Raw genomic sequence first — 20,655 nt, 5'->3', positions numbered from 1 at the left:
TATTTTTCTTTCCCTGTTGTGTAATCAGGATAGCAGGACAGGCTCCCACATCTAACTTTAAGTTTTTCCCTGACTGGCCTCAAAATGAGCCCCTGGTTTCTGCCTCTTATTACTGTTCTGTGTGTATGAGACATAAATGTATGTATGTATATATGTATGTATGTATGTATGTAGTATGTATGTATATATATTTCTAAAAGACAAATGTTGAGATGACATAAATCACAGGAAAGGAAAACAGTATTTCAGATAAGGTACTATTTTTGGCCATGATGTGGGGTGAGTTTTTATCCAACCATATCACCGTTTTTCTAATGAGTGGGATAATCTCTTGCTCGGATAGCGTTCACACTTTGCGTTATCTGTCGGTGCAGTCGCCACTGCTCCCTATGCTGGGTTTGGTTAGGAGGACAACCTGCTGAAAAATGCAGGAACAAATGTGTTCCTTCTCAGATGCTGCTGCCTCTTGCCAAAGCAGCGGAGGGGAGTCCCTGTTGGTGCAGGATACATGACATGGGTCCATAAGGCGAGTCACCCAGCCTTCAGGACAGAAGCTTAGGTTCACATCTCACTTGTGCTCTGAGTGAGCCGCTTCATCTCAGCTAATTGCAAAGGCTGGGGCCTTGAGACAGAAGGAATCAGCTCAGGTTTGGAGGGGCTAAAGGTCAGGGACAGCCGGGCAGGCTATCAGCTTGGTCAACGCCCAATACAAAAGCTGGACACCAAATCTGAGTCCAGGAACCACACAGCCTCCTGGGGGGGGGGGCGGGGAGAGACAGGACACCTCGGTGCCTCTTCCTTCACTAATTTTTTTTAAATGCATGTTTATGTAATAACGTGAGTTGTGTGGATCGTTTTAATGAATTGTTAATCTTAAGTGTGGTCTTAGGTCCCCTGTGGTGCAGGCCAGTTCTTAGCTTTCTTACCACCTGGGACTGTTCTGAAGAACAACTGAAAAGTGTCTATAAAGGACATCCACACGCCTGTAAACACTGACAAAAGCACGATGGGCTGTTTTTATTTCTGCTCCTACCATTTCTTCCAGCCTACAAGAAGAGGACTCTAGGGAACTGTTGTTAACCTAGACTCTAATCTGAGAATGTGATTACTGTGTACATGAATACAGACAAGCAGAATGACTTGCAGGAGGAGTGAAGCTGAGGAAAGGCAGCAGAGGTCTGACCACATGAAACTTTCCAATACAACACCCCAGACGATAGTTCCCAGTGAGCACACCAGTCTCTGTATGGCACAAAATCAGTTTCACTGTTCGATGGACTACTGTAGAACTATTTTCTAGGGCACAATTTGTATGTTTTCTTGATACTACTATCTTGGTAAAAGTATGAAAGAATTCTATTCACTGAAAAATCTTTACATGTTTTCCAGTATCAAATTGTATTATTACAAAACCACAATTAGCATCCCGATTTCTGACTACTTGATTGCATTGCTTGCTATTCTTTTTCTTTAAATACCTCTTTAAATAATAATTGTTTAGTTTTTCTCAAGCTAGATAAAATACTGAATATCATTTCAAAATGTCCTTTCTTTCTGTCTGAGACAAAGGACTTGAACTCAGTAATTGATGCTTTCGCTCACTGGCTGGCAACCTACCAACTGATGGAGCCACACCTCCAACCCCTCATTTCAAAACTTACTAACGGGGGCTGGGAATGTGGCCTAATGGCAAGAGTGCTTGCCTCCTATACATGAAGCCCTGGGTTTGATTTCCCAGCACCACATATATAGAAAAGGCCAGAAGTGGTGCTGTGGCTCAAGTGGCAGAGTGCTAGCCTTGAGCAAAAAAGAAGCCAGGGACAGTGCTCAGGCCCTGAGTCCAAGGCCCAGGACTGGCAAAACAATAACAACAACAACAAAAAATCAACAAAACACCTTAATTAAAAAACACACACAAAACTTACTAACGATAGTAATTAGAGTAGATATGCATTTTAAAAGGCTCGTTGTGAAAAGAAAAATGTGGTCTGAGCCTCCAATTATACTCAGGAATTTACCATTCAAACATCACCCCTCCAGGAACAGCAATGACTTACCTTAAATGTCGGTGAAAGATAATTTTTCAGAAACCAAAATTTGACTGGTGTTTTGGTGTTACGTAAGACAGAAAGCATCATGATTCTGTAGAAAGGAATATTAAACCCAATGTAAGTTAACATCCAACTTTTAAAGATGCAAATACTTAAAGGTGTGAATTAGAAGTTTTCTATTATGAACTGTAGAAAAATCAAACTGAACTATTTCAAATATGGCTGATAAAATATGTAATGGATGAGGATATAAAAACACGTATCTGATAATAGGCTGACTAGCTTTGTCCTTGCTGACAAGCTGCACTAGAAGAAGCTTGCTTCCACTGATATCACTAGGTAATAAATATTAGGTCTACAAAACTTAACCTTTGTCTAGTTTGATGCATTTACTGGACAGGGCACTTGTTTTACTATACAAGAAGACCTCTCAAAGATATAAGTGTATCTGAGGCTCTTGTTTAAAGTATCAACACTATACTTTTTGAGTCCTTTGTAATTCTTTCCCATAAACTGTTAAAAATATCCCTTTGTACTTTGTTAATATATTTTCCTACTTTTATCTCTTTCCTTCTTTTTACAAAACAAGGGCTTTTTGTGTGTGTGTGTGGGGGGGGGTACTAAGGTTTTGAACTTAGCACTTAGCATCTTACACTTCCTCGGCAGCCATGCCTCCATTCTTGTTTATTAGCTGGTTGGTTCTAGGTTAGGGTCTCATTTCCTGCTCAGGAATGTTTTTGTGTTACCACATGCCCATTTCAGCTGGGATGATAGGCACACAGCGCCACGCCCAGCTTCCTTCCATCGGGAGGGCCTCTCATGCACTCTGCTGCCGGGAACATCTAGCTTAAGATGACAGGTCCGTGCCAGGGCCCAGGTGTGGGGTGGGAAGGGGTCTCTTGAATTTTTCTGCCTTGGTTCCCCTCCTCTCAGCTAAGATTACAGGTGTGAGCCTGTATTTCCCTCACTGGGAAAGGACATTTTCTAAACTTATTTTTGTTACCAATCATTTTATTATATATTACATATATTATATTTCCTACTCTTTTTTTTATTGTTTTCTTTTTTATATTTCCTACTCTTAAAAAACAGGATTCAAAGTCAAATCAACCTCATCAAATTTCACTGCACTTAAACAATCTATTTACTGCATGATTATAAGTAATAAAAAGCAAGGTGCTGAGTATCTTTTTTTTTTTTTTTTTGGTGCTGAGTATCTTATATACTGTTACTATTTGGATAAAAGAATCAAAAAGACTATATATGTATGTGTATATTTAGTGTATATGTATATATGCTAGACTATAGATATAGACTAGACTATAGATATTTAGCAAGATATAAAAATCATACTAGCTGGTTTCCTATGAGAAACATAACTAAGAATCAAGTACAAAAAGACTGTAGTTTCTCTTCACTGTAAATTCCTTTATTCTTTTTAAAGTCTGAGTCATATAAGTGCATTACTTTTAACAAATCAGATAAAGCAAACACAAACCTTAGAAAGCGTTCATATAAATGGCCAGAAGCAACTGAAAAAATGTTTAGAACATCATTCTCATCTTTATCATCTTCTTTATGTAACCTTGTGAAACTTGGAATAAAAAATAAACAGTTTAAAAATATATATATTGACAAACTTTATATATATATTTATTATCAAACTGAATTACAGAGAGGTTACAGTTTCATACATTAGGCATTGGATACATTTCTTGTACTGTTTGTTACCTCCTTCCTCATTCCCCCTCCCCCCTCTCCTTTTCCCTCCCGCCCATATTGACAAACTTTTTATGCTTAATACTAAACTTGACAATAAAATAGGAATTCCACTTAAGATGAAAAAGCTTGTTTAAATGACTAACTTTAAAAAAACTTCCTCTTGGTGAGGTGGGGTCTCCTTATGTAGCTGAGGCTGGTCTTGAACTTGGCACCCACTTCCAAGCACTCTGACTAGAGGCATGCAACACCATGCCCAGCTGAAACCAGCTCTTACCCTAGCAATTACGAAGTACTAACATTAGCCACAGGACAATATCACTTTTCTTTTTTTTTTTTTTTTTGGCCAGTCCTGGGCCTTGGACTCAGGGCCTGAGCACTGTCCCTGGCTTCTTTTTTTTTTTTTTTCTCAAGGCTAGCACTCTGCCACTTGAGCCACAGCGCCGCTTCTGGCCGTTTTCTGTATATGTAGTGCTGGGGAATCGAACCTAGGGCCTCGTGTATCCGAGGCAGGCACTCTTGCCACTAGGCTATATCCCCAGCCCACAATATCACTTTTCTGATACTACTGTATGCGCTTTTATTTCAACATGGAATGCAACCACACTCTCTCCAAGTTAAACGCCTACAGCCTGCCATGTTCCTGTCTAGTGTGTTGAAACCTTAGCCTCACAACAAGGAAAGAAAAGAGATTGTGGACAGGTGTCGCTATGGCACAGAAATGGTTTACCTGGGAGTACAAGCAGGTCCATGAGTGCTGATAACAAGGAGTTCTCGTGGGGTACTCAAGAGGCTGAGATCTGAGGATGGTGGTTCAACCAGCCCGGGCAGTCCCCATGAGACTTTTATCTCCAATTAACCACTCCAAAACCAAAGTGGAGCTGTGGCTCAAAGTGGCAGGTCCTTGAGCAAAAGAGCTCGGGAACAGCATCCATGCCCTAAGTTCAAGCCCCAGAACCAACAAAAAAACAAACAAAAAACCCAAACGGGGCTCTCTTGCTAAATTTTCATTTTTCAAATGTCTACACTTTAACTTCCAGTCCATCCACATCAACTCCCCTGAGGACGAGAAGCGAAGGAAGCCTTGCTTACTGGTTCACATCTTGGTACATGCATCTGGGATAGGGCTGGTTCTAGTTCTTTCTGGACCCAAACTAGCCCTTTCTCATTTTTCTGTATGTCTAATCTTGTAAGTGATATTCATAATGTGTATAATTTCTTCCAATGAAAATAATTTAATTAAAAACCTTAGTTTTGAATAAACATACTTAGCATGACTAAAATTTGGAAAATGTAACAATTTAAAATTATCACTGAATATATTTTGCCAAGTAAAAACTGTTACCACAGAAGTATTTTTAAAATTATTTTTATTGAAATCCTTTGAGTAAGAAAAACATTTGATTTGTGAGAGAGTAACATGATTCTTTTCACCCAACAAGGAGTCAGCTATAGAAAAAGAACCCTTAGTGGATGGAAAGCCCTCAGGGTGGGAGAACTTTTGGTTGGCATAATGAAGTCTATCTATAGTGTAGAATTTTATTTGGCCTAAAGCTTCTATTTCATTTCATTGAGCAGAACAGTCCATGGTTTGCCATCAGAATGCAGGACTTTCGAAGTGTGGTACAAGGTGAGTCACAGCAGACAGTCGTTGTGCTTGCCCACCTTACACCCACTCCCCTTCCAGGAATGGGACCTTGGCATGCGCGGTGGGACAGGCCTTCCCATGGGCTCTAGAGGAAGGTGCGTGACCCACGCATGGCCTTTGGAGCCACAGTAACTGGTTTAGTTTGGCACACCAAAGAGTCAACCATGTAACTTGGGCTGGTATTATTTGGAGATAGGCAACTTCCTACTAGGGATGGTAACTTTTACTTTTAAAAGCCTACCTGAAAGTGAAGGAGGTACAGAGAGTCGAACTGAGATGCAGAAAGACAGCTCTTAGTCATCACCTTAGTCATCACCTAAGTGCCCATGCCAGGTCTACGCCATTTTCCACGCATGTGAGCTAGTGTTCTCCTGCTCTTGTGCAGTGCCAGCGAGCCGCGCACTTCAACACCGAGCTACAATCCTAACCCCAATCCTTTTGCTTTTTGTTTCACAACATAGGCAACAAATTCCTTATTGCATTCAATTTCTGTTCTCTGATGAACATGTCAATCTTTTGGTCCTTGTATAACCAGGTACCTCCAGTCTATCTTTAGCTTTTGAACACTCTATTTCCTATACATAAATTGCACAGTATGAAGTTTTCAACATTTTTATAGTAAACTACACACTTTTTCAGTAAACTACACACTTTTTTTTTTTTTTTGGCCAGTCCTGGGCCTTGGACTCAGGGCCTGAGCACTGTCCCTGGCTTCCTTTTGCTCAAGGCTAGTACTCTACCACTTGAGCCACAGAGCCACTTCTGGCCGTTTCCTATATATGTGGTGCTGGGGAATCGAACCCAGGGCTTCATGTATATGAGGCAAGTGCTCTTGCCACTAGGCCATATTCCCAGCCCATAAACTACACACTTTTTAAAGAAGTCTTTCCTGGATTCTTCGTACCTGAATATATTCTTTTTCTCCTAAGGTTTGCATAACATTTTATTCTTCGCTGTTTCACAACTCCAGTTTCCAGTCCTGTATGTTTAACATTATATATCTACCTATGTCTCTTTGAAGGGAGGAGCTGGGCTTTACTTGGATTTCTACTTTCTAGAGAGTTCCCACTGACTAGGATCAATCTAGTTATATGTTAAAATATTTACTAGTAATTACCTTTTAATAGAATCCCACACTCCTTTTTGTTCATGTTTATCAATAAGGATATCTTCCTTCATTTTGTCTGGTTTTTTCTGAACCTGGAGAACACAGCAAACCTAAAGTTTAGATTCTTACCTTTAAGTATTATGCTGTATGGCTAGCAAATGTAACACAGTAGGGAAGGATTACTTTTGGAAGGGAATATAAGACAGGTAAAGCAAACAAATCCACACTGTAAAATACTACGTGTTCTTGGACTTCCTTTTCTCCTAGGTGCACTAGAGCTCTAGTTACCCCACACCTCAGCAGAGTGTTACAGATGAGATCTGGCCTTGACTCAGCAATTTGGCTACATGTATTAAGTTTCCTTGGAGGTTACTTCTGTACTTCCTATCTAATCATCTTAGACATTATCTACACTTATTTCTGGATTCACAGAATTTAGGCATTACTTGCTCTTTGGGATGATAGATAAGTAGCTCACTTAAATAATGCTCCTTTGTAAAGTATTTAAAGATAATAAAAAACTGAAAATGATTTAAATATTTTGCTGGGCACTGGTGGCTCACTCATTTAATCCTAGCTACTCAGAAGGTTGAGATCTGAGGATCTCAGTTTTTAAAGTCAGCTTGGGCAGGAAAGTCTGTGAGACCCTTATTTCTATTTAACCACCAGAAAACTGGAAATGGTGCTGTAGCTCGAAGTGGTAGAGTGCTAGCCTAGCGCAAAAGAGCTCAGGGACAGTGACTAGGCCCTGAGTTCGAGTCCCATGACCAACAGAAAAAGTAGTTTCAAGCAAGCATCATTAAAAGCTCCTTTCTAATAGAAAACAGCCACAAAAGAATAAAACAAGAAAAGAAAAACAAAGAAAAGAAATCATATTCTCTCTCTTAAAGAAACATTATTTTTTCTTTTCAGGACTTTTTTTTCAACCTGTGCCCTTGACTCATCTCTACATTTATAACCTTATCTGGCTACTGTAGATGTAGTAATATAGCATAACCTTAAAAACCTTAAATTGTCCCTTCTTTTATCTTCCTATCTGCATTCCCTTTACTTTAAGAGCTTCAGTACAACATTTTAGGTAGTAAAATTGCAAAATGGATTGTAAAGTTAAAATCAAGGAAAACAAGTACATGTTGTATTAGGTATAAAGCATGTAAAGTCTTCAATTTCACATACCTGTATTTTCAATATCTTGTTCCTGAAGCTGTTTAATACAACGATGACATCGCCTAGGTCAGGTTGGGAGTCAGTTCCTTCATGCCTAAAGCAGAGCAACATAAACATCTATCCTTAATTTGGAAACACACTTTTTTAATGATACAATTTGTCTATGATGTACACAGAAACTCCAATGTTTCTAGTGTTGTTATTTTGTGCCAGGCCTGGGGCTTGAACTTGGTGCCTGGGAGCTGTTCCTGAGCTTTTTGCTCAAGGCTAGCACTCTACTACGTGGGCCACAGCTCCACTTGGCTTTATGGTGGTTTACTGGAGATAGTCTCTCAGAGACCACTTGGGGTCACAGCTCTGGGAGGACACTATGTGTTCTTGACTTCCTTTCTTTTCTTCCTAGCTGCACTAGAGCTCTAGTTACCCCACAGCCAAAGGCACGGTGCTGCCCAACACCCGTCACTACAGACACAGAGTTAGAGCAGAAATGTGAACATCTTATTCTGACATCTTCACATCTGACACTCTTATTCATACAGGAAAATTTAAAAGTGGTTTATATAACTCACCTCACTATCTGATAAATATCTTCTGATTTTCCTTGGCGTAATTTTAGTATCCAAGCACCTGGGTTTGCTTTGAGCTGAAAATATCCCTTTTCAGATAAGGAAATAATGGCCATTGAGTTACATGTTTAAGAATAAGCAATTGTTCACAAAAAACCTATACATGAATTATCAAAGCAAGTGTCTGCTAATTGCAGAATGAGAAAATTTTATAAGTAAATGCCAAAGAAAAATTTTACAGTAACCTGTAAAAGAATATTCTCAAAGCATGCTATTTCCCATTTTTGTTTTAATTTTCTTATACAAGGATTCAATTTTGTTTTCTGTGAGCTGTTCAGCAATAGAAGAATAGAGACGACTCGCTCTGTTAGAGAAAGATAAAAGAGAATTTCTCCCAAATCTTAACTATCACCCATGACATATTGAGAATACCTACAAGGTTGGCCATCACAACTGTGTCCACCATGACAGGTTTGCTCCTTGTGCCCAGCGTGAACTGCAGGCCCCGGGGAGGCTGCTCTGCGGTGTCGAAGCAATATCCTTCAAGGAGCAGATATTCCAGTTCATATTCTGCTGTGACAGTGCTCTCAATCTGAGGAGGAAACGGGTTATTGTTTTGGCTATTGGTGGTCCTCAATGCAATACACGAATGCGATTATTTTACTATTAGTTGATGCCATTGGGTGGGTAAGTTGGCTCTTTTTTTTTTTTTTTTTGCAGTATTGAAGATTGACCTTGGGGCTTCACGCATGTTAAGCTGGAACTCTACTGCTTGAACCATGCCTCCAACCTCTTTTTTCCTTGCTTGTGCTGTATGCACAGGCTATGGGCTGCCACGGGCCTGCTTTGGCTCCCTGTGTCACTGTTCTTGCTGAGCCCTGCTGGGTAACAGGTGTATCCGCTGGCTGAGATGGACTCTCGCGGAACTTTAGGTCCTGGAGAAGCCATCCCCACCTTCCGGACAGCGAAGATAACAAGGTGGAGCCAAGGCAAGCTGCCTCAGGTCTTTCTCTTACATGAGGAAACCGACCACTTAAGTTACTTCTTCCAGAACAAAGCTCATGATGGATGTTTTTTCTCATAACAAATTATCTCCCAGTTCATGTCAACACATTGATTTTCCTTTTTCCTGACTTTTTTCAAGCAAGTATAGCACATATTATCATTAAATGTGGTTTTCCCAGACTATGTCTGTGTCTCCACGAACATCTTTTTGTTTCTCTTGGGAAGAAGTTTCACTGTCCTCTCATTTTTTTAGGCTGCCTCTGTCTCCTCAGTAAATGGGACTACATGTACACCACTAGACTTGATGAAGATCTTTTAAAGATCTTTTAAATTGGTGGACATCCCAACTGCTTTCAGATTTTCTTGCTGTGAGTGCTATAACATATACTTCAGGGATAAATGAAAATAAAATGAAATGGTAGGAGATTTTCAGTTTGGAAATTTTGTCATGTAAATCTATAATTTCCCAGTATGAAGTTTTCAACAATTTTTAGTGTGCTTTGAATAGAGTATTAGAAATAATCCATATTGTATAGTTGTCCTTCCATTACTGTTACTATCCAAGATATAAATATATGCAGATAAAAATTAGACTTGAGAATATCAAGTTCAGTTATTTTTATAATTATATCCCTTTAAGAACAAAAAGCGACTTTTTTGTATACAGTATCTGTTTCATCAAGTCAAGTTGTTGAACTATTACTGAATTAGGTGTTGAACTGTTACTATTCCAGTAAGTATTTCTGATACTTACAATGTGCCCAGAATCCATGTAGAATCTGCTCGAATGGAATGATTCGCAGAACAGAAACACAATAATAAAATGGCAAATTGTAGGAAGAGATGATAGAGCCCATCTAGTTCAATTGTCTAACTTTTAGACAAAGAAATGGTATGCTATAGTAACTGTAAGTAAAGCTTATTAAATTAAAAAAAATCATTAAATGGGCACCAGGGCAGATGATCTTCATGTAATCAGTTTGTAAATATCTTCATTTTTATAATAATGTGAAGAGTTCCTTTTGTTCTTAGATTGCATAACAGACAAATTCCTTTGATTCAGACTATGACACCAAAAATAGCTTTTTTTGAGAGATCTTTTGACCAAATTTAATCACCTCAATTTTAGCTTTCCTGTAGTCATCTTTGTTACCTTTAATTTTTGTATTAATGCTGCTGTACAATAAAATCATTGTAGTCACAATTATGTGAACAAAACCTTACTAAAGGCGTCATTTCCTAGTTCATGTATTACACCCCATACATCCAATAACATTTGGAAATTAAATACAGCAAGGAGTATTTGCACTAACGCGTGTTAAGTGCACTGACAAATCTCTCCTATTGAACTCTCTTATGCCACGATGCATTTCTCCCACCTATCTCAACCCTTTTCTACTCTGGTAAGGAACTCTGTCCCTTATTCATATTTTTCTAGGATAGTTGCAGATGAGGAGTATTTATAGCACACAGTGGAAAAGGGAGCCCAAAAGGTAGTTTATGTTTAAAGATGCTGCAATTTTTAAACGTCATTTTCCTTACCTATCTCCTCTGTGAAGACACAGGGACCTTGTTTTAGTCTTATAACTTCATAGTTAAAACTATCATTAATTCAATCACATTTTTAAAAATATCATGAGTTTTGCTGCTTGGTTTAATAGCTGCTAGAACATTCACTGACAGGCTCCCCTTTCACTTATCAGGTTTGAGTTGGAGTCTTTACCTAATATATTCATTTTTGTATACAATTTGTATACTTTTTAAAAAGACGATGTTGGGGCTGGGAATATGGCCTAGTGGCAAGAGTGCTTGCCTTGTATACATGAAGTCCTGGGTTCGATTCCCCAGCACCACATATATAGAAAATGGCCAGAAGTCGCGCTGTGGCTTAAGTGGCAGAGTGCTAGCCTTGAGCAAAAAGAAGCCAGGGACAGTGCTCAGGCCCTGAGTCCAAGGCCCAGGACTGGCAAAAAAAAAAAAAATAATAATAATAAAAATAAAAAGACGATGTTCAGAAGGGTTACAGTTTTTTTTTCCCAGTTGTTTTACCAAAATATATTATCATTGTGTCTTAAAGAGAATCCAACAGGGGCTGGGAATATGGCCTAGTGGCAAGAGTGCTTGCCTTGTATACATGAAGCCCTGGGTTCAATTCCCCAGCCCCACATATATAGAAAACGGCCAGAAGTGGCGCTGTGGCTCAAGTGATAGAGCGCTAGCCTTGAGCAAAAAGAAGCCAGGGACAGTGCTCAGGCCCTGAGTTCAAGGCCCAGGACTGGCAAAAAAAAAAAAAAAAGAGAGAGAATCCAACAGACTCTGCTAAGAGATCTTACTGACCATGGAGAAAATAGGGATCTTTTTTTTTTTTTTGGCCAGACATGGGGCTTGGACTCAGGGCCTGAGCACTGTCTCTGGCTTCTTTGTTTGCTCAAGGCTAGCACTCTACCACCTGAGCCACAGTGCCACTTCTGGCTGTTTTCTGTATATGTGGTGCTGGGGAATTGAACCCAGAGCTTCATGTATAAGAAGCAAGCACTCTTGCCACTAGGCCATATCCCCAGCCCAAAATAGGGATCTTTTAACTTTCCTCATTGGTATAATCTTGTTTCTTCTGTTACTTAAATCTAAAGGATTGATTTCAGATGATGGCTATGACTGGATTTTGGCTCATTGGGGACTAGGTAAGTATGTTATAGGGAAGAAACTTAGGGTCCCAAACACCTATTCATAAGAGCATCAAAAAGAATTTGTCTAGAAGGAAAATCTTTAAGTAAAGGAAACACATGAGAAGCGTAAGTAACAAGTTGGATAAGAAATGTACTTCCGGGCTGGGGATATAGCCTAGTGGCAAGAGTGCCTGCCTCGGATACATGAGGCCCTAGGTTTGATTCCCCAGCACCACATATACAGAAAAAACGGCCAGAAGCGGCGCTGTGGCTCAAGAGGCAGAGTGCTGGCCTTGAGCGGGAAGAAGCCAGGGACAGTGCTCAGGCCCTGAGTCCAAGGCCCAGGACTGGCCAAAAAAAAAAAGAAAAAAAAGAAATGTACTTCCCTCTGTACATCACTTTGACAATAAAGAAGAAAAAAGAAGAAACAAATAGGAACATTCTAACCAAACAGATACAGTTCAGTATTCATATCTTGGTCAAGCCATGGGGCATTCTAGAGATGTCAACCATAGAGGCTAGTGAGGAGAAGTATTTATTTACTCCTCAGTTTTGAATCCTAACCCTAGGAATCTCTAAAAAAAATTTTTTTGGGGGGGGGGGAAGAGGAGACAGGGTTTAAAATTGTTTTCTCATCTTAAATTCCATCTTTTGACAGACTCATTGTATTTAGACTCTTCTCTTTCTGCTGTAGGTTGAATGACAACAGGAAGACGAGGGTCATGATGAGAGGACAGGCAGCCGGTTTCCCCAGCCTGATATATATATATATGCTGAAGCTTGCTTCCTGCTTGCTACCCTAATCTAGTTTGGATGGCTTTCTGTGTCACAAAGAGGAGTTAGGAAAAAAACCTTCCTCTTGGAATTCCTCAACTTGAAGGGCAGTGCAGGCATCGATCGATATCTAGCTTCACCTTACAATAGCCATTGTGAGCTAGTGGTATGAATTGTGAAGAGCGGGAAAGGAACCCTGAAACCTGGAAAAGGCAGACACTGAATTCTGCAGTTAGGGAAACAAAAATAAAAAGAACAAAAAGATGGGATCAAGGCTGAAAATCACAAAGAAAATTCTGGCGAGCATGTTCGTCATTACCAGGTGCGCACTCCAACTCTACTAGCTGGTACTTTATCCCAGCCTCTCTCCAAAGCATCACTTACATCTTTCAAGTGAATGTTATCAAGGTCACAGCTGCTGTGCACTGTCTCAACCAACCAGTTTTCTGGAGTAATCATGTTGAGCGTTAGAAGGGGTGATTCAGGAATATCCAGGAATTTTGCCATTGGTCCTGGAGAAGGATTATTATTAGTTCCTGACATCAGTTCTGGCTCCAGGACAAAACGGTAAAAGCTGCGAATAATAATAGTCAAAGAAGCAATGACTATGACCAAAATCAAGACAAGTTATTTCTGTTTACAATGTTAAAATTAAAAAATGGCTTAATCAAAACCACTACAAGGTCTTAAATAAGAACTGCTAGTTATAATCTGTATGAAGAGTTCATAATACTGATTTTGTTGACACTAGTATCTGTTAGGACTGTCTATTACATACCCTTCCTCCACATGAGAAGCTTCTTTCAGTCCTGTGCAATTTACTCAGTTTCTAACAGTTTCGTGATCTAGATTTGGCCAGTGATTCTTCACATTTGATCATGACAATTTTTGGCTATTTTATTATTTTTTTGATATTTATCATGTTTTATTGAGTATTTACTACATATCAAGTTCTAGGATAGTACATAGTAAATGAGAGTTCAGGAATGATTTCCCCCATATGACCTGAGGTAGGATTTTCCTTACTATCCCATTTTGAGTCTTGCCAAGTCTTAGAATATGAATGCTTGGCTATTTTATTAACTCTAATCACTAACAATAATATGAAGAGAAACAATACACAGAAAACAAGTAAAATTCAAGCTGCTGTTCTGGTTCTATTTTTATGGCAGTTCAACTTAAAACATAGAGAACTGACTTATGTGCAACCACTGGCAGAGCTTTTAGGTGTACCTACATTCTCAGCGGCTTTGGCATCCCCTTCCAATCGGTGGCTATAGGTCTAGAAGGGCAATTTGAGCTATTTGGAAGTTTCAGTCAAGTTGTGCTGCAGCTGTCCTGACTCAAAGGTGGGAGGGGCAGAGATCTACTGGGTCAGTCTAACCCAATGGCTTGTCACCCAGCATGCTTCACCAGAGAAACATGCAAGGGCCTGGGAAAGAAACAGCCAGCACTGTCCTCTATAACATAATTACACAAAAGATGTTTATCATTGCTGTAATATTTTGTTCAAGAGGAGCAAAGGAGCTAGGCCAGCTCTCACTCCAGGACAATTTACAGTGACGTCCAGGTAGTGATGATCAAGGGAGCCATAGGCAGGCAGACACAGTTGAAGAAAAGAAAAAGAAGAAAGGCGAGAAAGGGCCCAGGCAACAACACAGTCAGGATGTAAATAAGCAAGGGATCGTACTATGAAATGCAGCAAGATGCCTGGGAAGAAGCAGCTTGTGAGTGCTGCAAACTACAGTTTCTTTGTGACTTGGTAAAAATGATTTTAGTGGCAAAGAGTAAATGAAAGCCAAGCTGCAGCGGATGCAGTGGGATGAGGAGACAGTCTGGCTGCGTCACACTGAGGCTCAGGTGAGAAGCAGTGAAAGCCAGCAGAACTCCGGAGGAGCAGTAAAAATAAACTGAATAAAGGCTAAAAGATGTTAAAAGATGAAAAGAGAACAGCCTTGATAAAGGCAGAATGCAAGGTAAATGGGGGAGTTTAGAATTAAAAGAGGGGATATTCACTTTAAAAGGAGACAAATGGCTCCTGTTTTCCCTCACATGTGGAAGCTAGATCTAAGACACAACGACGCGTGTGAACATGTCCAGGGCTCTACGCATTTCCACACACACAAACTGAGGGAGGGTATGCGTAGGGGAGGAGCCCAAAGACATGACTCCTCTGAACAACTAGTGTACTGTTCATCAAAACAAAGACCACGAAGTGGGAACACATGTTGAGGGCGGGCAAAGGAATGGAGGGAGGAGGGATGGGCAGGTGGAGTCATCATATTCAATGGATACTATGTAAAAACGGAACTGTGTCACTTGAGGATAGGGACAGGAGGGGGAAATGGGGGAAAATAAAGGAAGTGGTAGCAATGACCCAGAAACCTAACACTAGCAAACAATGCCATTTTCCTTCTCAGCATTTGCCCCTGGGTCAGGCTCCCAGCGCTCTGACTTACCTCTTTAAAGGGGCTTCTGAAAGCTTACTCCTGCAGTTCATGAACAGTGTTATCTTCATGTTTAGAATCTTGCCAAGCACCTATTAAAAATTCCCATATTGGACTTTTAGATAATATTGGTAACTAACATCTATAAAGTGTGTATTATGTGCCTGCCACTGTATTAATACTCTCCTTATCTCACTTGGTCCTGCAATACCCTTCCACGTACTTTCGTAGTTGAGGCGAAGAGATGAAGCATCTTCTTCAAGGTCACAGCAAGTCACATAGAGGCCAGATCTGAACTCACAGAATTGACTTCAGTGCCACAGGGTTTAACTGCCTGTTTTTTGCATGAAGTGACTTTTTTCACACTATTTAAATTTCATTCGTATTGAAGAACAATGACAATATCTACTAGAACCTTTATCTACAAACAAAATGGTGGTGTCCCAACTGCATTGGCAAAGGTGCCCTGACATGTCTAGAATTTCACTCTACGTGAAGTAGGACATTCTGGGTATATACTCAGGAAGCACTCTACTTTTTTCTCTTTGCCTGAAATAAATATGAGGCAAATCTTAATTTTGACAGTCCCCATCTCTATATAGGCAAAGAAATCCCTAAAGATTTTGAAAGCTAACTAAGGGTGCAGTGGAGAAGAATAAAAAATCATACAACACAAGAGATACAGGCTTATTTAGGAATTAGAGCACACAGACTAAGGGTTTAAGATGTTTATGCATTAAGCCACTATTTTTCTCAATTTTAGATAAGACACTGTACATTCCTCCCAATAAATTATTTCCAATGCAGTTGCTAAAAAATAAAGTATGCCATTATTATCAATGATTTAAACTAGAATGCAATCCAACACTTTATATCTCTGTGTGATTCCACACATATCATTTCCTAATTTCTACCGTTATATAAGTTTCAAATGTAAATAATATTTCTTTCCCCTGAATAATGACTTAGAATTAGGGGATTTGTTCACTAAAGAGCATATTAGCTCTTTTCCTAACAAAAATTACTGGATATTATTCTAAAGAAAAATTTACATAGTCTACATCTAAAAGTAAAAATCTGAATGTATGAAATGTTAAGAGAAATGGAGAAATGGCTCATAGAATTGTGTTTGATCTGTTCATAAAGGCAAACCAGCAAAGTTTCCCCAAAATTATGTCTACATTAATAAATATGCTTATAGTAAATATTTGTAATTTCTTTTCTAATTTCAGGTAGCACAAACAAATTTCTGAGAAAAAATATAATTTGAAATTTTGATGGTACAGCAGTAGCTTAATCATTTATCTTGTCATCACATTTAAAATCAAAATACCTTTTGCTTATTTCCAAAAGTGACACCAATGTCAGAGGGTAGTTTCCACTTCTTAGAATTCTTTTAAAACACTGAGTAGTTTCAAATACAACTATTGCAAATTTCTGAATATCTTTAGAAAAAAGCCTTCTGATGCATAACCAGCTTGTTGAAAAATATAACTGCTGAAAGCTGTGTTATCATTTGAACCTTTAAATTTTCCGTAAAATGGTAAGCGTCCTAATGTCCTTTTGGCAATGGATAGCTATCTCCCAACAGCTCCCCTGGTCTGGTCACTGTGCTCACACGACCTCTTCTTTGTGCTCTCTAGGAAGGACCAGGCACAGGGAGGGAGGGAGGGAGGCAGGGATCTTCCTCTTAGACGCTCCTTCTAAAGGCCCCATCTTCACACAGTAGTCACACTGAGGGCCAGGGTTTGAAGGGCACTGAAACATCTTTCATTTGTTTAGGGATGGACTGTGGTGGGGACACATTCAGTGTATAGTAATACCTAACCTCAACTCTGTTATAAGACCTACGCTGAGCTCTGTCATTCTATATGGAAATCCAATCTACAATCTAAAAAATGCTGGATGACATAAAGAATCAAGAGAATAAATACTTGGTTATACTTAAAATAGACTTAAAAGTTTCAAAATAAAAATAGTATATCTTACAATCAATAAATGTGCCATCTTCTGTGCTTCTCTTGTCAAGGGGTCAACAATAGCTATGACATCAAAGAATATATCATTCTCTTGAGGATTCATCTTTATAATGCTAGAAAAATAAAAATAAACAAGATGAAAGTGATGGACTGTTTACATAAATCTATTGCTAATGACCTTAGGTATGTATATTCTTGTTGATAGATTTTTTGCTAGATTAAAAAATATGGGTTATTGGCACAATAAAACAAACTTCAAAGTCTGTGTTCAATAATGTAAAATCAGAAAGGATTTAAGAAAATGAAAGATTTTACCAACAAGTAATAAAATCCTTGAAAGAATACTATTATTATAAAATTCCTGATCATTTTAGGCCCTCAAAATTCTCAAGGCTTATTATATGTATGTATAAATGTATATACATAAGTGTATATACATATACACACACATATATATACATATATATGAGTGTCTGCATTTTTTGATGCTATCAGTCTATTTATGGAAGGAGTCATCTCTTCTACTTTGATTACTCTCATCTTTATGAAAGGTCCTGAAGAAATTTCTTGGATACCTTGTAAAACTCATCACATTTCACTTGAACAGTATGTCTGCTTGCATCTCATGAACTTTGGGAATTGTGCAAACTGGCAAATTGTGAGTAATTTCATGGGATGCTCAGTGCAAGCAGGAACGTCCGTCACTCCGGGACAGTCTGCAAGCCTCTGTCAAGACATTTCACATGTGATCTACCACACAACTTGCTTCTGTCATTTTAAGTTTCGAGGACAATGGGATTACTACTTGTGCTTCAGACAAAGATGCTAGGAAAACATAATAACCACATTTTTTTTTTCAAAGAAAGGAACAGAATAATACAACATTCAATTCTCAGGATGGCAAAAAATGTAAATTTTTTTTTCCTTTTAAAAATTTTTCTTGATTTCAATTTACTGCTGCCTATTTCTTTCTACTTTTACAAACTTCCTAATTTAAGTTCCTTGTCAAATTTACATATTCTTATAAGTCAATTAAAATTTTAGAATTAACTTAATAATAAACATGTTGATTCAGAAATAGTAGAACTGTAATACATGTTCAGACACTTTTTAATATTATAAAATGACTCCAGATAGGAAGGCAGAGAATCACACAAACTAAGCCAATCTAGAAATACGCCATTGCTGTCTATGTATGTAAACACACAGAAAGTAAGACATGTTTAGATGTAGTGTTCTTTAAATTTACAGATCAGAGAACAGTTGTCCCCTTAGATTAGATTTGTTCCTATCCCAAAGCAGTGAGCCATACTATAAAGTTTGGGACATGTAAACTAGTGTTTATTTGAATATACATGGAGACAGCCCGTCGTACAGGTACTCCTGCATTTGATTAATCAGAATTCTTTAGGATCTGAGACTTTTTTTTACATTAAAAGTATAAAGAGAGTTTAACTTATAGTGATTATTCCCAGATAACTCAACAATTACTGTTTGGGCATGAAAGGATACCATGTTAGCTATAACTTAAAACTTTACAGGATTGGGCTGGGGATATGGCCTAATGGCAAGAGTGCCTGCCTCGTATACACGAGGCCCTGGGTTCGATTCCCCAGCACCACATATACAGAAAACGGCCAGAAGTGGCGCTGTGGCTCAAGTGGCAGAGTGCTAGCCTTGAGCAAAAGGAAGCCAGGGACAGTGCTCAGGCCCTGAGTTCAAGGCCCAGGACTGGCAAAAAAAAAAAAAAAACAACAACTTTACAGGCTAAGTATAGTATTCTTTATTTAGTTGAGTACATAAGTGACTGAGATATCTATTTATTTATTTATCGTGATTCTAGGACTCAAACCCAGGGCCTTATGAGTGGGAAGCAAGAATATCCTACCATGGAGCTATGACTCCAGCCCGAGGATGTTTTCCCCTCCCCAACAGTGTCAAATGCCTTTTGTTCTCTCAATAAAGAACTTTCAATTCTATTAATTTCACTATGTCATGGAAATACTTGATCGTTGACAGGCATTGACAAAAAAAAAAAAAACAACACAACTCACAGATACTATTATATTCTTACCTGTGATTCTCTTTAAGAAATGTGATATCATCCCGAGATGCGTGAATAGGCAAAGAGGAAATAAGGGCATCAAATTTCATCACAAGGTCACTTATGCTAGAGAAACAAGGCAAACACAGTGACATTTATATGAAGGAAGTTTTATAGTTTACATTACAATCAACACTTCTAGAGAGGCTCATGATAAAGGTTCTACAGAAGTAGGCTACCAGGGAACTTAGGGTATAATTCCATTTCTCTAAAAAGTGAAGGCACTCAACAAACACACAAGCTGATTGAGGGTGTGAGGCCCGGAGTTAAAGCCCCAGTATTGGCACAAAAAATACAAAACAAGAATATGCACAGTGTGGTGGTGGTGGTGAAAAAGAAGTACATTTTATTTTCTTTTATGCCTTTTATATATTCTTTCCTTTCCTTTATGGTCTTTGTATATTCTTTACTTTTCTACATATTTGAAACATTTCTAATTTTAAAAAGAAAATATCCTGCAAAGTACCAAATCCCCAAAAGGATGTTAAGTACTTACTCTTCTGTATCAACTTTCATACTTTCAACAATGTCTTCAATTTTCTCTACTAAGTTATTGAACGTTATTTTTTCCAACAAGTGGAAGTCTTCTACGTAGAAATCTTCCTCTACAGGTCCAAAGAACTTGACACAAAAATAGTTACATTACTGTATGTTTCCCAGAAAACAAAAGGAAAGCAATTTTCTAGCAGAGAAAGCTAGTAACTGCCTATCCTTTCACTGCAACTAAGCAACTCCACCCATCCTGCAGTCTCCACCTGAGCACAGCAAATCTGACATAAGACTTCCATTAAGACTGACTGGCTTACAGCATGGATGAGATCGACACTAATATTTTTGTTAACTTTTAGGTGAATTGAGTATATAAGTAATGCATATTTACATAGCATATAAAGAAACAAATTGGATATAGTTAACTTATTATTAATATAATACCATATTAATTTTACTACCCAATGACAAATTAGATAGAGGGTAGCCCAGAGTAGCTATATACTTTCAAACTGCTTTTATTTATTTATTTATTTATGCCAGTCCTGGGCCTTGGACTCAGGGCCTGAGCACTGTCCCTGGCTTCTTTTTGCTCAAGGCTAGCACTCTACCACTTGAGCCACAGCACCACTTTTGGCCGTTTTCTGTATATATGGTGCTGGGGAATCGAACCCAGGGCTTCATGTATAAAAGGCAAGCACTCTTGCCACTAGGCCATATCCCCAGCCCTCAAACTGCTTTTATTTATTTTTATTTATTTTATTTTTTTTTGGCCAGTCCTGGGCCTTGGACTCAGGGCCTGAGCACTGTCCCTGGCTTCTTCCCGCTCAAGGCTAGCTGCCACTTGAGCCACAGCGCCGCTTCTGGCCGTTTTCTGTATATGTGGTGCTGGGGAATCGAACCTAGGGCCTCGTGTATCTGAGGCAGGCACT

The 20,655-nt window shown here is 38.9% G+C and overlaps 1 protein-coding gene across 1 annotated transcript in view; it reads right to left on the bottom strand.

The window, feature by feature from the left end:
- Window positions 1-20,655, bottom strand: part of Uggt2 (UDP-glucose glycoprotein glucosyltransferase 2) — an 83,144-nt gene that overhangs the window by 11,143 nt on the left and 51,346 nt on the right. The window contains exons 23-33 of the mRNA XM_048341172.1: window positions 19,731-19,855; window positions 19,205-19,300; window positions 17,141-17,243; window positions 15,164-15,243; window positions 13,089-13,278; window positions 8,696-8,851; window positions 8,263-8,348; window positions 7,703-7,787; window positions 6,536-6,618; window positions 3,550-3,645; window positions 2,058-2,142 (exon numbers count right to left, since the gene is read on the bottom strand). Of these exons, the coding sequence (XP_048197129.1) occupies window positions 2,058-2,142; window positions 3,550-3,645; window positions 6,536-6,618; window positions 7,703-7,787; window positions 8,263-8,348; window positions 8,696-8,851; window positions 13,089-13,278; window positions 15,164-15,243; window positions 17,141-17,243; window positions 19,205-19,300; window positions 19,731-19,855 (1,185 nt within the window). The remainder of the gene's footprint in view (window positions 1-2,057; window positions 2,143-3,549; window positions 3,646-6,535; window positions 6,619-7,702; window positions 7,788-8,262; window positions 8,349-8,695; window positions 8,852-13,088; window positions 13,279-15,163; window positions 15,244-17,140; window positions 17,244-19,204; window positions 19,301-19,730; window positions 19,856-20,655) is intronic.

The sequence above is a fragment of the Perognathus longimembris genome, chromosome 3 (genome assembly GCF_023159225.1).
Source record: "Perognathus longimembris pacificus isolate PPM17 chromosome 3, ASM2315922v1, whole genome shotgun sequence".
Classification (NCBI taxonomy): Eukaryota; Metazoa; Chordata; class Mammalia; order Rodentia; family Heteromyidae; genus Perognathus; species Perognathus longimembris.
The sequence above is the reverse complement of the archived record's forward strand: the minus strand, read 5'-3'. Positions and strand labels throughout refer to the sequence as shown.